This window comes from Balaenoptera borealis (assembly GCF_965194805.1).
Source record: "Balaenoptera borealis genome assembly, chromosome: 1".
Classification (NCBI taxonomy): Eukaryota; Metazoa; Chordata; class Mammalia; order Artiodactyla; family Balaenopteridae; genus Balaenoptera; species Balaenoptera borealis.
Window position 1 is genome coordinate 58,633,820 of NC_138860.1, and position 16,999 is coordinate 58,650,818.

The window sequence follows — 16,999 nt, forward strand, 5'->3', positions numbered from 1 at the left end:
TCTCATCAGAAAACTACAGAGGTCAGAAGGCAGTTGAGATAGCATGCTCAAAGTGGTGAAATAAAGACTATCAGCTAAGAATTTTCCTTCAAAAATTAAGGAGAAATTAAGAGAGTCCCAGATAAATAAAAATTGAAAGAATCCCTTTCTAGCAAATTTACCCTACAAGAAATACTAACTGAAGTCCTTCAGGCTGAAATGAAAGGACACTAGACAGTAACTCAAATTCACACAAAGAAATAAAGAACACTGGTAAAGGTAACTACAGTTGATCCTCCATATCCACAGTCTCTGCATCCATGGAGTCAACCAACTGTGGATCAAAAATATTCCCAAAACAATCCCATAATGTTGCCAAAAGCAAAACTTGAATTTGCCAAACACCAGAAACTATTTACATAGCATTTACATTGTATTAGGTATTATAAATAATCTAGAGATGATTTGAAGTATATGGGAGGATGTGCATAGGTTACATGAAAATATCATGTCATTTTATATAAGGGACTTGAGCATGTGCAGATTTGGGTGTGTATCCACTGGGGGTCCTAGAGCCATCCCCCACAGATACCAAGGGACAAATGTACATAAGTAAATGTAAAAAAATATAATGTATTTGTGTTTGTGTGTAACTTTTTTTCTCCTATCTGATTTAAAAGAGAACTACATAAAGCAGTAATTATGTCTGTGTTGATGGGCTTGTGATGTATAAAGGTAATTTGTAGCACAAAGGAAAGGGAGGAACTGGAGCTATATGGAAGCAAAAATTTTGTATACTATTGAAATTAAGTTGGTATTGATCTGAACCAGATTATAAATTAAGAGGTTATAAATTAAGAGGTTAATTGTAATTCTATGGCAACCACTAAGAAAATAACTTTAAAATATTAAAATAAATGACAAGGTAATTAAAATGGTACACTAGAAAATACATTTTTAACAAAAAACAAGGCAATAATAAAGAAATAGAGAAACAAAAAGACTTACATACATAAAATAGCAAAATGAAAGTCATAAATTCTATCTTTCAGTAATTACATGGAAATGGACTAACACTCCAATCAAAAGGCAGATATTGGTAGAAAGGGCTTTTTAAAAATTGATCCAACTACGTGCTATCTACAGGAGACACATTTTATATTCAAAGACACAAATAGGTTGAAAGTAAAGAATGGAAAAAGATACCAAGGAAATAGTAACAAAAAGAGAGTTGCAGTGGCTACACAATATCAAACAAAATAGAATTTAAGACAAAAATCGTTACTAGAGACAAAAAAGAACATTTTATAATGATCAAAAGGTCAAACCATCAAGAAGACATAACAAGTATAAATATACCTAACAACAGAGTCCTAAAATACATAAAGCAAAACCCAACACAATTGAAGGGAGAAATAGACAATTTATCAAAAATAATGGGAGACTTCAATATCTCATTTTCAATAATAGAAGAACCAGACAGAGGACCAAGAAGGCAGCGATATTTGAACAGCATTATAAACCAAATAGAACTAAAAAGCATCTATAGAACACTCTACTCAACAACAGCAAAAAATACATTCTTCTCAAATGCACATGGAACATTCTCCAGGATAGACCACATGTTAGGCCATAAAACAAGTCTCAATAAATTTGAAAGGATTAAAATAATGCAAAGTATGTTCTCCAATCCAATGGAATGAAATTAGAAATCAATAGCAGAAAGAAATTTGGGAAACTCACAAACATGTAGAAGTTAAGCAACACATACCTAACTAACCAAAGTTGATGTTACTGCTTTTTTACCAAAGCTGTAATTATAAGGAAAACTAGACCTCTGAATCAGATATTAGAATGATTCAGTCTTCCCACAGAATGACTGGGAGGGTGCAGAGGGTAAATAAAGGTATCTATTTGTCAACCCCAATATACCATGTCTCTATATCTCATATTCTAAGCTCAAGTTGCATTGAGTCCTACAGCTTCTTTTTTTCTCTATTTTAATTCTTTTACTATAAATGTGAACCCTATTGGTTTGGGCAAGAATTCACCCTCTTCCTTTGGAGCTTCAGTGATGTCCAGGACCAGACAAAGCCTCAGTATAGCAGCACACAAAAGTGGGTCTCTGGTGGAGACCTAATCACCATGCAAACCTGAGGGTTCTCAAGTACGACAGTGTTCAGAAGTTTCAGAATTGAAACTAGGATTCAAAAACAAATAATAAACCCTGAGGTTAGCCAGGAACTTCTAGTAACTAACCCAAGAATTGCACTTATGAGTCTTCAGGCAATGAATTTGTCCTCCTTAGCGATCACCATGCAAGAGTAGACAAAGTAGCATACAGTGGCATTGAATATTTTCTCTATTTCTGTAAAATTATCAATTATTTGCAAAGTTCCCTGTGAATTATCTGCAAACTTTCAAAAATCTGTTCTTAGGACTACCATTTACAGGATATAAAAAATTGGGGTAACGAGGGCCTATCTTTGACAAAGCAGGAGTTAAAATGAGCCGCAAGAAATGAGGCTCATTTGGGGTAAATTCATGAACATTCACATGGCAATTTCTAAGTGGCAGCTAATAAAAATAAGCTTGTAAAATAAGCCAGGTCTATAGCAAAAACAAAAGTCTCATTTAACTTTCTGGATACAGATTTGTGGCAGACAGACTGGGGATATCATTTGTACTCCTCCATGAAGTTTCATCTAAAGTAAGTGTGGACTTCTCAGGGATGTGATTGTGCTGCACTCACTAGAATCCATTGATGGAAGTGTTATCTCTCTCTGTTCCAATCAGATAACCTGTTTTTTTCTCCTTCAGAACAAGAAGGCTTCTGAGACAGGGGTGTTTTAGTATCATTTTTATAACTAGACTCCAGCCCCAATCCATAATCTGGCTCTCCCAAGCCACTGATGCTGATGAAGGAGTCCTGGTGATGGTCCCCATGTAGCCATCTGGAACTTCCACCTGCTTTGTTTCAAACCCCAATCTCAGGTATGTTGGAAGAAGTCAAGAAGAAGAAAACCAGTCACTACTGCAGAACTCTGAAAAGGTTCAAGAACTGAAGGCACCAAAGTTAGTTTAAGAGGAGCTGAAAATAGAAGAACTGGCTGAAAGTTTATATGGTTTACTGTTAGGCTGCCAGACTCTTTTTCCCATCTTGCACACCCACACAGTTACTCCTCCTTGACCTCAGCAGAATACTGAAGATTTACTTTCAGAAGAGGATGAACTAGAGGGACTTTGGACTCAAGAAGACCTTCAGGAATGCCATTATGAAAGCAGAGGGATTAATGAAAAGTCTACATGCTGAATAGTGAGAATCACACCACCTTCCCCCACCAACTCAATTCTTCCATGTAGCTCTGAGACCACTGGACATCAGGCTTATACCAAGTCAGCTCAAGAGAAAATACTTGCAGAATCTAATAGCAGCTGAGGAAGTCTCCCCACAAAATGGCCAGGTCCCAGCCCAATCACCCTATGGAAAAGCCCATTAGTCAATAAATCCCTTTCAAGCACAGGCAGACCTTCCATCATCTTTTTAGTGCTCTACTCTTAAATCTACGAGAGCAGCAAAAGATCACCAGTCATTTGAAAAAGGTCTCTAACATCAAAGATAATGACCAAAACAAACAACCAGAAAAAAATGAACTCAGAGACATTCTAGATTACAAAAAGGAAACCTCAAAAAGCTCTCATTAAAATCTTTAGAGAAGGTACTGCACTTGAGAAGCCAAGAACATGATGCTATTTTAAAAAATAAAAATATAATTCACAAAATAAGAAAATGTTGTTGGAACTTTTAAATGATATCAGAAATGAAAAATTAATTAGAGGAGCTAAAAGTTGAGTAAAAATTGCAAAGAGTAGAACAAAGAGACAAACAGATGATAAATGAGATTTTTTTTTAAAAAAAAGAGGATTAATCCAGGAGTTCTAGGATGTCAATAATAAGAATTCCAGAAAAAGAGACCAGAGAAAATGGGGCAATTAATTATTTTTTAAAAAAAAGAATTCCTAGAATTGGAGAAGACGCATCTGCATCTTGAAGGGACACATCACTGAGCACCATTCATAATTTCTTTAAACAGACACACACAAAGACCCATCATTGGGGTCCCTGAACATAAATTATTACTCAGCTCAGAGAAAGAAAAAGTCAAACATCAGTATAAATAAGGGACTTTTTTGGATTCTGAAATGCCAGTAACAAATATATATTATGAAAGCAGAGATTTAAGTCAAATATTATAAACTAAATAATATCTTACATGCATTAAAAGAGCTTCCTATTTTAATGAAAAACAAACAAAAACAGGAAAGATCTTTTATTGGGAGTATATTCAGATAACTCATAAAAACTAAGGGGAAATCTGAATTCTGTTTCAGAAATTTCTTTTATTAGCTGTTAAAATAAGTAGTTCATAACAATTAGAAATGTCTATTTTCCTAGATCGCAGTTAATCTTACATTTATTTATATAGGTTTAGACTATATTCCCCAGTTATATTTATTTCAGCATCTTAAATATGAAAGAGCTAACAATATTAATAATGGCTAATTTAATTAATAATAAAATCAACTTGTGAGAATTTGTGTTACCTTGAAATATACCCAAACTCTTGACATTTTAAACTAATTCCCTTTCATCTTATGGGTCATACACTCACCTTGAGGATCAACTTCTTTAGCTAGTTTCAGTGCATCTGAGTTTGCAAGATCGGTGTTGGCTGGGGTAACAGCCAAAATCAGACAGTTCTCCCGTGTGATGAACTGCATAATCATTTCTCTGATCTGGTACTCAATATCTGGTGGCTGATCTCCCACGGGCACTTTAGTAATTCCAGGCAGGTCGATAAGGGTTAGATTTAACACTGTGGAAAGGAAAAAAAAAAAAAAAAAAAAAGGTTTTACATATACCGTCAATGCTGAAAGATATCAGCAATGCAGACTCATGTGTCACTTTAGTAGAAATAAAACAAGCTGAGCTTTACGTATTGTGTATCTGAAGAACTTTGACTCATGTGCATAGAATAAAAAGGATAGAATTCAAAATGGCTTTTCAAGTTTTCTCTATTTTTATAATATGATTGTGCTAGGCCAAATGATCATTTTAACATAATTTAAGAAGCACTGATTTGCATACCTAATAGTTTTCTCAGAGAGCTGTCACATTTGTAACTGGGGGCTATAATTCAAACACTGAACAGTAAGTGAATATGCTGTCTGCCAGTCTTGTACATTGCCTTCAAATGGTGTAAAAATTCTCTGGGTAAGGTTTGCCCTTCCCTTTAAAAACATCATACATTATTTACAGAGTGTTAGCCACTTAACCTATAGGAAAGCCGTTAGCCATTCATGGTGCCATGAGGTTAGTGTGCAGGCTATACAGCCAGACTCATGGAGCACCATTTTGGGAGCCCAGGAAACTACCGAGTCAGTGACTCCAGTCCCGACCTGGCTATCGTTCTCTCTGCACGCTACGTTGTTGGCACCAAGTCCTCTTGGGAAGTCGTAATTGAGCTTATGTCACTCATGGGTCCATTTCAAAAGCAACAGAGCTGGGTAGAAGATAGGAGATTAAAATCTGCCCCACTAAAATCTTAGTCAGAATGGAGGCTATTCTGTATCACACACCAAGAACTGGTTATCTGACAAGTTTCTGCTGACAGTCTGGGGAAAAAAAAAAAAATCACAGTTGATTCCTCAGGAAGAGATTAAAGAGGAATACATAGGACTGAAAGAAAATTCATTAAGGATAACTCAACCACAGTACCATGCACCTCTAAGATTTTTGCAAAAACTGAAGATATTAAAAACGGAAGTTTTCATGCATACCTCTTTGGAATTCTAAAAGTTTAAGATAAACATAAAGAAAACTTTTTTAAATGACTTACTCAATTCTCTTTTAAAAGTTATCTCCTCCTGTCTCCCCATAAATAATTTTATGAGCTGTTTGGATCATACCATTTACTGAAGTATCTAAGCACAATCCTAGAAACTCGGTATTTTTTCAGAGAAAAAAACCATCTTCTATAAATACTGTATGTTAATTAATATAGTAAAAATTTTTGAGGACAAGAATTTGGAATTTTGTTATTTTACTTACCATGTGGGGAATAGACTCGTAAATTAATGGGTATGGAGGAAATTCCTTTATTCATTCCGGTTACTCGATCTGTTTCTGCTTCAATCTCATGGCGAACTTCATCAAAATCTGTAATTTTTTTTCCTTTGCAATGTAGAAATTCTGCATATTCTACAAAAGACAAATTAATACAACCTAAAATTCATGTACTCTTGCAATAATAAGGAAATAATGCCTCTTTAATTACAAGTCAAAGTATCCAGTATTGCCTCTTCAGCCATCACAATGAGAGAACACAGTAGTTACCAAAAAGCACAGTTAATACTTTAGAAATATTAAACAGTTCAAATGCTAAGGCTGGTAAATTTGCTAATTTTCAGATAAGCAATTAAGTATTATAAGCAGTCTTTAAACCACCTAGCCTACTAAATAAAGAGAATTCTGGCCCTCCAAATGATGAAACAAATAATAGCAACCAATTGTCAAAGAAATTAGAGCTAGGGTACACAAAAAGCCTACTTACTAATCCTATTAGAATGTCCTTTTTCAATATCACCACTTTATCACGATGGAATGCTAAATTATATAAATATAGCTTCAGAAGGCAAGAAGATTTAGAAACAACGTTTGCTTTATTCTTTAAAAAGAAATAATATATGGAATGTTTTAGCTTTAAAATATACTATTCAAAATACCACACCAATTTCTTTAATTAAAAAGATATTTTCTCAAGAAAAAAAAAGATAGGATATTACAAAGAAACTATTTACCTGCAATCTAAAAAATAATAATAATTATAATCCGTATCTGTAGGCAGAAGGAAAAACTCTAAAGTAACTATATAATAACAGAATATTAGTTTTTTTCGAAATTTCAGTAACATCTTCAAACTGTTGTGCTACCAATTTCTATATCTGCTTCCAGAGATATCAAGTATATGATAAACAACACAACTCAAAAAAGGAAACTGATACTATTAGACCTAAAAATTATATGATAATTTTAACAAGGGAACAAGTCTTAACAAATACTTCAATTTCTCTAACAACTAGCTGAAGAACTGCTCCACCAAATGTAGACTAAGGCTAAATATCTTGGGCCAGGTAGCAGCTGAGACAATTATTGGTAGTCTTTCTATGATTCCCCACCATAAATATTTAACCTTCACCCACTATATGGCAAGGCCAACAGGGAGACAACTACAAGATGTGGCTCATGCATCAATGGTGGAAGTATACACAGCAATTAAGCTTCAATAGGCTTCAGAAGTCTGGCCTGAAGAGACCACTGCATCATTTGGCATTTTCTTTCACATATTTACCCTCATTGGTGCTGTTTTTATTAGATTATAAATTCTTAGACGATAGAGCCTTTATTTTATTTACCCACTCAGTGGCTAGGCCAGTACCATGTAAGAGTTTAAAGATAAGTAGAGGATAAAACAATAAGAAAAATAAAGAGGAACAATGGATGTCAGATCCTAAAAAATAAACAAACAAAACTTAGTAAGTAAACATGAGCCATAAATAATTTATAATAAACAGTACTTTTCAATTCAACATGTTCTGTGGAAATTGCAAATCTGAGAACTTTTGGCTATCGTAATTATTACGTTCATAGAATTAAAAAGCTTCTGGATCAGGGACTACATTTTCAATTATGTTACTAATCAATAATTCAAGTAACACAAATGTGTACTTCTCTTGTTGCCACTAGATGGCGCCTACTTGCTTTCTCTGTAGGAAACCAATGCCCTTCCAGAAAGCTGTAAAATCAATGCAATTTTCAAATTAGATTTAAATTCATTCCTGGACTTCTGAACATGCTTTTATCTTGGAATTGAGAGATTGGAATTGTGCAGTACCATCTCAAACCTCTGTGTCTTTTTAGGGATAGGGTTCCACAAAGAGATTTAGGGATGTATTTACTGAGCTTCTACTACTTCTCAGGCACTGTTTTAGAAGTTGGGGATATAGTAAAGTGAACAAAATAGTCTCTAGCCTCATGAAGCTTAAATTCCAGTGAGATAAAATAGTAAACAGTGTGTGTGTGCCAGATTATAAATGCTATGGAGAAAATTGAATACAGGGGATATTAAATACTGGGGAAGGGAGGTTGCTTTGTTATATATGTCAGTCAAGGAAGGCTTCTCTGATGTGATAAAGTAACATTTGAGCAAAGACTCAAGAAGCCATGCTTTACATAAGAGGATCCCAGTAGACTGCCTGAAGCAGACTATGCTTGGCATATTGGAGGAAGAGCAAGGAGGCCAACGTGCCTGGAGCACAGAGCGTGGGGGAGAGAGGCAGGAGATGAGGTCAGAGCTGTGGTACAGACCTGGATGGTACAGGGCCTGTGGGTCATTTTAAGGGCTTTGATTTTTACTCTAAATGAATGGTAGAGCACTTGAAGCATTTTGGGTAGAGGGAAAACATGAGGTGACCTAGGTTTTAAATAAAGAACTGTACTGTTGTGTTAAGAACAGAAAGCGAGGTATAAGAGAAGAAGCTGGCTAACAGAATAATAAAGGTGAGATGATGAGGCTTGGACCTGGGTGGGAGTGGTGAGAAGTGGTTACATTCTAATTAAGTTTGAAGGAAAAACCAGCGGGATTTGCTGATGGATTAAAGGAGAGGTATGGGAGAAAGAAAGGAGTTAAGAATAACTTCAAGGAGGCTGACCTCAGCAATGAGAAGAATTTTGAAGTAGAAAAGACTGATAGAAAGGAAGATGTTGGGGAGATGGGGTTGGGGATCAAGAGATCAGTTTGGCAACCCAATAAAAAATGGGCAGAAGACCTTAATAGACATTTCTCCAAAGAAGACATACAGATGGCTAAAAAGCACATGAAAACATGCTCAACATCACTAATTATCAGAGAAATGCAAATCAAAACTTCAATGAGGTATCACCTTACACCAGTCAGAATGGCCATCATCAAAAAATCTACAAACAATAAATGCTGGAGAGGGTGTGGAGAAAAGGGAACCCTCCTACACTGTTGGTAGGAATGCAAATTGGTACAGCCACTATGGAGAACAGTATGGAGGTTCCTTAAGAAACTAAAAACAGAGTTACCATATGATCTAGCAAGCCCACTCCTGGGCATATATCCGGAGAAAACCTTAATTTGAAAAGATACATGCATCCCAATGTTCATTGCAGCACTATTTCCAATAGCCAAGACACAGAAGCAACCTAAATGTCCATCGACAGAGGAATGGATAAAGAAGATGTGGTACATATATACAATGGAATATTACTCAGCCATAAAAAAGAATGAAATAATGCCATTTACAGCAACATTGATGGACCTATTATCATACTAAGTGAAGTAAGTCAGACAGAGAAAGACAAATATCATATGATATCACTCATATGTGGAATCTAACTTTTAAAAAGATACAAATGAACTTATTTACAAAACAGAAACAGACTTACAGATATCGATAACAAACTTATGGTTACCAAAGGGAAAACGTGTGGGTAGGGGGGAGGGATAAATCAGAAGCTTGGGATGAACATATACACACTACTATATATAAGACAGATAACCAACAAGGTCCTACTGTATAGCACAGGGATCTCTACTCAATATTCTGTGATTACCTATATGAGAAAAGAATCTAAAAAAAGAATGAATATATGTATATGTATAACCGAATCACTTTGCTGTACACCTGAAACTAACACAACATTATAAATCAACTATACTCCAGTAAAATTAAATTAAAAAGTTCAGTTTGGGACCTATTAAGCTTGTTATGCCTACTACACACCACCCACATGGAGAAACAAAACTGCCGCTAATGGTTGAGAATCACGCAGCTGAAAGACACACAATTCGCATTCATCTCATCTGATAAGTGTATATCTATTCTGAAATTTTTACAGAAGACGGCAGTCAAGGGCTTGAGGAAAGGTTAGCCTTTTCTAATTAGCACAAGAATGCCTTGGGGCTGGATCTGTGAGTCTTTCATCTAGGGAGAAGTCCAAGCTAGATTTATATATATTTGGAATTCATTAAAGTTAGGCAAGTAGATGAGATCACTAAGTGAGAGACAGATAAGGAAGAGGTCAGAGCACTGGGCCCCAGGTTTTCCAATGTTTAGAGGTCGGGAAATGGAGAGTAAGCCCGAGTGGTCAACAAGATAGGAGAAAAAACGCAGAGAGAAAGGTGACCCAAAGCCAGTTAAAGAGAATGTTTCATGAAAGGAGACTTTTCACTCCATCAAATACTGTCAACATGTCAGGTAAGATGAGAACTAAGAACAAATCATAAAATTGGGCAACTTGAGGGTCATTCAGGATGTTGAAAAGGGCTGTTAGAGTGGAGTAGGGTGGGTGATAGTTTGATTGGAATAGACTTTAGAGAGAATGGGAGGAGAGGAAGTGGAGACTGGCTGTAGACAATTCTTTTAAAAAGTTGTGTTGTAAAGGACAGGAAAGAAGTGAGAGGGCATCTGGAGAGGGTTATGAAGTCAAGGGAGGGTTTATAAAGATGGGCAAACTAATAGCCTGTTCATAGGCTGATGGTATTAATCCAGTCCTGAGAAAAAGCTGATGGTGCAGAAGTGAGAAGGGACAAGTGCTGAAGTGATGTCTCAAGGAAGAGGGGATAGGAAGCACTAGAAAGGAACATGCCAGTTCATCCACAGGAACAGGAAGGAAACAGAATAATGAGTACTGACGGACGACACAAGTAGGTAGAATTGATGGTGGTGGGAGCATGTGAAATTCATCAGGTGAGAGTGGGGATTTATCATTTTGTCGAGTCATTTTACGCCTGTAAAAACCAGTTCTGTATTCTCACTGCTTAAACCCTACAAAGACTATTATTTTTACCACAAAATACCACACACACACACACACTCATGCACACACATAGAGTGATCCTAAATGACCTAAGAGTAACCATAGCAGGAATGTCAACTTGGGTCTCAACTATGTCCATCACTGGGATTCAGACCTGCCCAGCATATCAGAAGGACTAATGGGCAGGAACCACAAAATCCCTATTTCTATGGGTCTCAAAGAGCTTCCTGGGAAATAATTCATCCTACAGGATATAAAATTCAGGGAAAACCTAATCTAAATTGTCAGAAGGGAGCTACCTGTAGTCCATCCTCTACCCAGGTCCAGAGACTCATAGGTCTATGTTCCCTTCATCTCTAACAGTACAGTGATAATTGTCAGACCACATATCCTACTTTCTTATTAGAAAAACATGGCAACCATAACTACAATTCAGAATTCACAGCTACAGGATTATATTGTCAATAAGATGAGTCCTCCTAGCAACAAGATAAGCCACTCCTGTTATGGGATCCCAGCTCTCTAGCAAGCAGACTATAAAGAGGTGGACAGCAGAGGTGGCATACATGTTTTTGAACAATTGCCCCTAATTGCTATTGAGGAGGATCATCAATCAGCTTATCATCACACAATCCCTGAATAAATCTTGATTAGCAGTGCAGAATTTAAAGGTCACAGCTTTACTTCCCTGCTGTCCAAAAATACAATTATAAATGAAAATCTTGTAAAGGATTATCACAAGAACAATGAATCATTTACTATACTCACGTCTGAAGAATGTTCACATGAGTTTGGGGATGAAGGAAACTCTAACACCTAAGCCAAACCCTACAGAACATGCTGCACCAGCCAATCAATAGTTAGACTTTTTAAGAGCTTATAAGTGTGTATCTTCTAAGACTTTTATGCTGTTGTAAATTAATATGTCTAAAGGTCTAACAAATCTCATCTACGGTCCTGAGATAAATTCTTTCTCATAGAAAAGTACAGTTTCCAGTGGCACAAGCTCTCTTGGCATGTTCTCAGTGTTCCTTTCATTCTAAATGCTTGGTAGTTGGGCACATGGAATGATCTCTTTCTCAAACAATTCCAGGCTTCAGCCCAAGTTCAGTCTGAATGGAGAGTGATTAAATTTCTTAGCCACAAGCTCATATAAAGGTTAAGGCTATGTGTATATAAGCAATGAAATCCTAATAATGCGTCCATGAAATTCTTTTGTGTGTCAGTATAACCTATCTTGCTGAAATTCATAGTACGTTTTCAGTTTCACAAAATAAGACTCTAGTTTAAAAAATCTTTCCTGTTTTCCCAGTATTAAAGCAAAGGTTAAGATACATTTTTATATCAAAGAATGATTTGGGAGAAAAAAGAGGATATTAAAAAAAATCAGAGCTATCATTCTATTTTATTTTTATTTCCCTATAAAGCATTTTAGCACTGTCATTTCTGCTGATCATGAAAAACAAATTACACTAGGTTAAACAGCTGACAAATTGTTTGGGGGAAGGATGATATGGTTTGTGCCTGGGCAGAATTCCAATCATCTGTGAAAAGCACAGCATGACCATAAGAATTTAAATATTTCCAATATGCCCCTTCCAATGGGGAAAAACATTCATATGTTTCAATTAATCAAGGTTAAGTAGAAAGGAATTATTATGGAGCACAGGCATATAACCCCCTGTCAATTCTAAGAACTAGGGTCCTCAATACTTTAGCTGGAGTTTTATTTCTAAAATGTTTTAATAGCAATGTTTTTAAGCACGGGGCTCCAATGAAAATGGAGTACATTGGACACATAAACAGGGAATGGTTTTCAATGCAACTAGCTGAATCCACTGGCTGTAAAGACGATCTAGTATGACTACATTTAAAAACATATTTCCTTAAAGGCAAAGGCTGCATTTTACTCATCTGTGTTTCCCTAATGCCTATCATATTTAGAGAAAAGAACACCTGTAGATTTCTTCCTTCGTCTTTAAAGAAGTCCTCTTTACATACCATTGAGCAATTTGGAAAAATGCTTCCAGAAAGCCTTCAAGTCATTCCAAATTGAAGGCAAGAGCCTGGAACGGTGGTTAAGTAAGCAACAAGGCAAGTTAGATATGAATTATACAGACCCAGATATACAGCAGAAGTCAACTGTGTCCTAAGGTAAACAGGGAAAGTTTAGTAATCAAAAAAAAAGAAGAAATCTAAAGAAACAAACAATTAACCTGAGGGAGTCCAACAGTGGGTGAAAGGTAGAGGTCCCAGTCAGAGGGTAAAGAACAATAGGGTGGGGATAAGAAGGGCCAAGGTTTCATAGCAGACAAAAGGTGGGTGCTAGGCAGGTATCAGAGACCAGCTGCAGAAACTAGGGGTTAGCATCAGGGCTCTGGTACTCCTGAGGCAGAGGAGGAGGCCAAAACAGAACTCCGGACCCAAGTGAGCCAGATGGTCCAAGGCAAAAAAACAAGGTGAAAATTCAGTCATGAAATGGGGGGTAGAGCCTTTTTCACAGGAAACAAAGCCAAAGCCACCCACATACGCCTCGGCAAAGAGAGATTAATAATAGTACTTCCTTGATATTTACTTCTCAACAATGGCCTATACAGGTTGCTTGCCTAAGAGTTGGGCTGGGTCTAAAGCCTGGGTGAGGCTAACCCTACAGGTGAGGATTAACTGGCCACAGAACAGTGCTGGCATATGAGACCAGGACTAACATTTGGCAGAAATCCATCCAGCAATAGGAAATTGTATGGAATTCTACCACAAGTGCCCAAAATAACAATCAGAGAATCAGCAGCTTTAATACTTACACAGCTCAATTTAGTTCCATATTTTTTCAGAAGGAGCTCAAAAAGTATAACAAAAATTAACTCTATTTCATAACCTTTGTTTCCACATAAAACACAATTGAGAAAGAGGACCTTCAAGATGGCAGAGGAGTAAGATGTGGACCTTCCTCCCCACAAATACATCAGAAATACACCTACATGTGGAACAGCTCCTACAGAACACCTACTGAATGCTGGCAGAAGACCTCAGACCTCCCAAAAGGCAAGAAACTCCCCCACATACCTAGGTAGGGCAAAAGAAAAAAAAAAAAGAGACAAAGAATAGCGAAGGGACCTGCACCAGTGGGAGGAAGCTGTGAAGGAGGAAAGGTTTCCACACACTAGGAAGCCCCTTCATGGGCGGAGACTGCGGGTGGCGGAGGGGGGAAGCTTCGGAGCCGTGGAGGAGAGCGCAGCCACAGGGGTGCGGAGGGCAAAGCGGAGAGATTCTCGCACAGAGGATCGGTGCCGACCAGCACTCACCAGCCTGAGAGGCTTGTCTGCTCACCCGCCGGGACGGGCGGGGGCTGGGAGCTGAGGCTCGGGCTTCGGTCGGATCCCAGGGAGAGGACTGGGGTTAGCGGCGTGAACACAGCCTGAAGGGGCTAGTGCGCCACAGCTAGCCAGGAGGGAGTCCAGGAAAAGGTCTGGAGCTGCCGAGGAGGCAAGAGACTTTTTCTTGCCTCTTTGTCTCCTGGTGCGTGAGGAGAGGGGATTTAGAGGGCAGCTTAAAGGAGCTCCAGAGACGGGCACGAGCCGCGGCTATCAGTGCAGACCCCAGAGACAGGCCTGAGACGCTAAGGCTGCTGCTGCAGCCACCAAGAAGCCTGTGTGCGAGCACAGGTCACTATACACACCTCCCCTCCTGGGGGCCTGTGCAGCCCGCCACTGCCAGGGTCCCATAATCCAGGGGCAACTTCCCCAGGAAAACACAAGGTGCGCCTCAGGCTGGTGCAACATCACACCGGCCTCTGCTGCCACAGGCTCGCCCCGCATTCCGTACCCCTCCCTCCCCCAGCCTGAGTGAGCCAGAGACCCCAAATCAGCTGCTACTTTAACCCCATCCTGTCTGAGCGAAGAACAGACGCCCTCAGGCGACCTACACGTAGAGGCGGGTCCAAATCCAACACTGAACCCCAAGAGCTGTGCGAGCAAAGGGAAAGGGAAATTTCTCCCAGCAGCCTCAGGAGCAGCAGATTAAATCTCCACAATCAACTTGATGTACCCTGCATCTCTGGAATACTTGAATAGACAATGAATCATCCCAGAATTTAGGCAGTGGACTTTGAAAGGAACTGTAGACTTGGGGTTTGCTTTCTACATCTAACTTGTTTCTGGTTTTATGTTTATCTTAGTTTAATATTTAGAGTTTATTACCATTGGTAGATTTGTTTATTGATTTGGTTGCTCTCTTCCTTTTTTTTATATATATATATATATATATTATTTTCCTTTTTCCCTTTTTGTGAGTGTGTATGTGTATGCTTCTTTGTGTGATTTTGTCTGTATAGCTTTCCTTTTACCATTTGTTCCAGGGTTCTGTCTGTTATTGGTAGATTAGTTTTTTGGTTTCATTGCTCTCTTCTTTCTTTTTTATTTATTACTTTTTAATTTTTTTAGGTTTTAATAATTTTTTTTATTTTTTATTTTAATAACTGTATTTCATTTTATTTTTTTTTCTTTCTTTCCTTTTTTCTCCCGTTTCTTCTGAGCTGTGTGGCTCACAGGGTCTTGGTGCTCCGGCTGGGTGCCAGGCGTGTGCCTCTGAGGTGGGAGATCTGAGTTCAGGATCTCCTGAACGAGTCTCGCCCACCAGAGACTTCCCGGCTCCACATAATATCAAACAGCAAAAGCTCTCCCAGAGATCTCCATCTCAATGCTAAGACTCAGCTCCACTCAATGACCAGCAAACTACAGTGCTGGACACCCTATGCCAAACAACAAGCAAGACAGGAACACAACCCCACTCATTAGCAGAAAGGATGCCTAAAATCATAATAAGGTCACAGACACCCCAAAACACACCACTGGACGTGGTCCTGCCTATAAGAAAGACAAGATCCAGCCTCATCCACCAGAACACAGGCACCAGTCCCCTGCACCAGGAAGCCTACACAACCCACTGAACAAACCTTACCCACTGGGGGCAGACACCAAAAACAACGGGAACTACAAACCTGCAGCCTGCGAAAAGGAGACCCCAAACACTGTAAGATAAGCAAAATGAGAAGACAGAGAAACACACAGCAGATGAAGGAGCAACGTAAAGACCCACCAGACCAAACAAACGAAGAAGAAATAGGCAGTCTACCTGAAAAAGAATTCACAGTAATGATAGTAAAGATGATCCAAAATCTTGGAAATAGAATGGAGAAAATACAAGAAACGTTTAACAAAGACCTAGAAGAACTAAAGAGCAAACAAACAATGATGAACAACACAATAAATGAAATTAAAAATTCTCTAGAAGGAATCAATAGCAGGATAACTGAGGCAGAAGAATGGATAAGTGACCTGGAAGATAAAATAGTGGAAGTAACTACCACAGAGCAGAATAAAGAAAAAAGAATGAAAAGAATTGAGAACAGTCTCAGAGACCTCTGGGAAAATATTAAATGCACCAACATTCGAATTATAGGGGTCCCAGAAGAAGAAGAGAAATAGAAAGGGACTGAGAAAATATTTGAAGAGATTATAGTTGAAAACTTCCCTATTATGGAAAAGGAAATAGTCAATCAAGTCCAGGAAGCACAGAGAGTCCCATACAGGATAAATCCAAGGAGAAACACACCAAGACACATATTAATCAAATTATGAAAAATTAAATACAAAGAAAAAATATTAAAAGCCACAAGGGAAAAACAACAAATAACGTACAAGGGAATGCACATAACGTTAACAGCTGATCTTTCAGCAGAAACTCTGCAAGCCAGGAGGGAGTGGCAGGACATATTTAAAGTGATGAAAGGGAAAAATCTACACCCAAGATTACTCTAGCCAGCAAGGATCTCATTCAGATTCGACAGAGAAATTAAAACCTTTACAGACAAGCAAAAGCTAAGAGAATTCAGCACCACCAAACCAGCTTTACAACAAATGTTAAAGGAACTTCTCTAGGCAGGAAACGTAAGAGAAGGAAAAGACCTACAATAACAAACCCAAAACAAGTAAGAAAAGGGTAGTAGGAACATACATATTGATAACTACCTTAAATGTAAATGGATTAAATGCTCCAGTGAAAAGACATAGACTGGCTGAATGGATACAAAAACAAGACCCGTATATATGCTGTCTA

General features: G+C 38.0%; 1 protein-coding gene across 6 annotated transcripts in view; it reads right to left on the reverse strand.

The window, feature by feature from the left end:
• The window catches only part of DNM3 (dynamin 3), a 576,662-nt gene that overhangs the window by 410,733 nt on the left and 148,930 nt on the right, over positions 1-16,999 (reverse strand). For all 6 annotated transcript variants that reach the window (XM_082382854.1, XM_082382856.1, XM_082382851.1 and 3 more), the window contains exons 3-4: positions 6,092-6,241; positions 4,653-4,856 (exon numbers count right to left, since the gene is read on the reverse strand). In XM_082382854.1, coding sequence (XP_082238980.1) covers positions 4,653-4,856; positions 6,092-6,241 — 354 coding nt within the window. The remainder of the gene's footprint in view (positions 1-4,652; positions 4,857-6,091; positions 6,242-16,999) is intronic.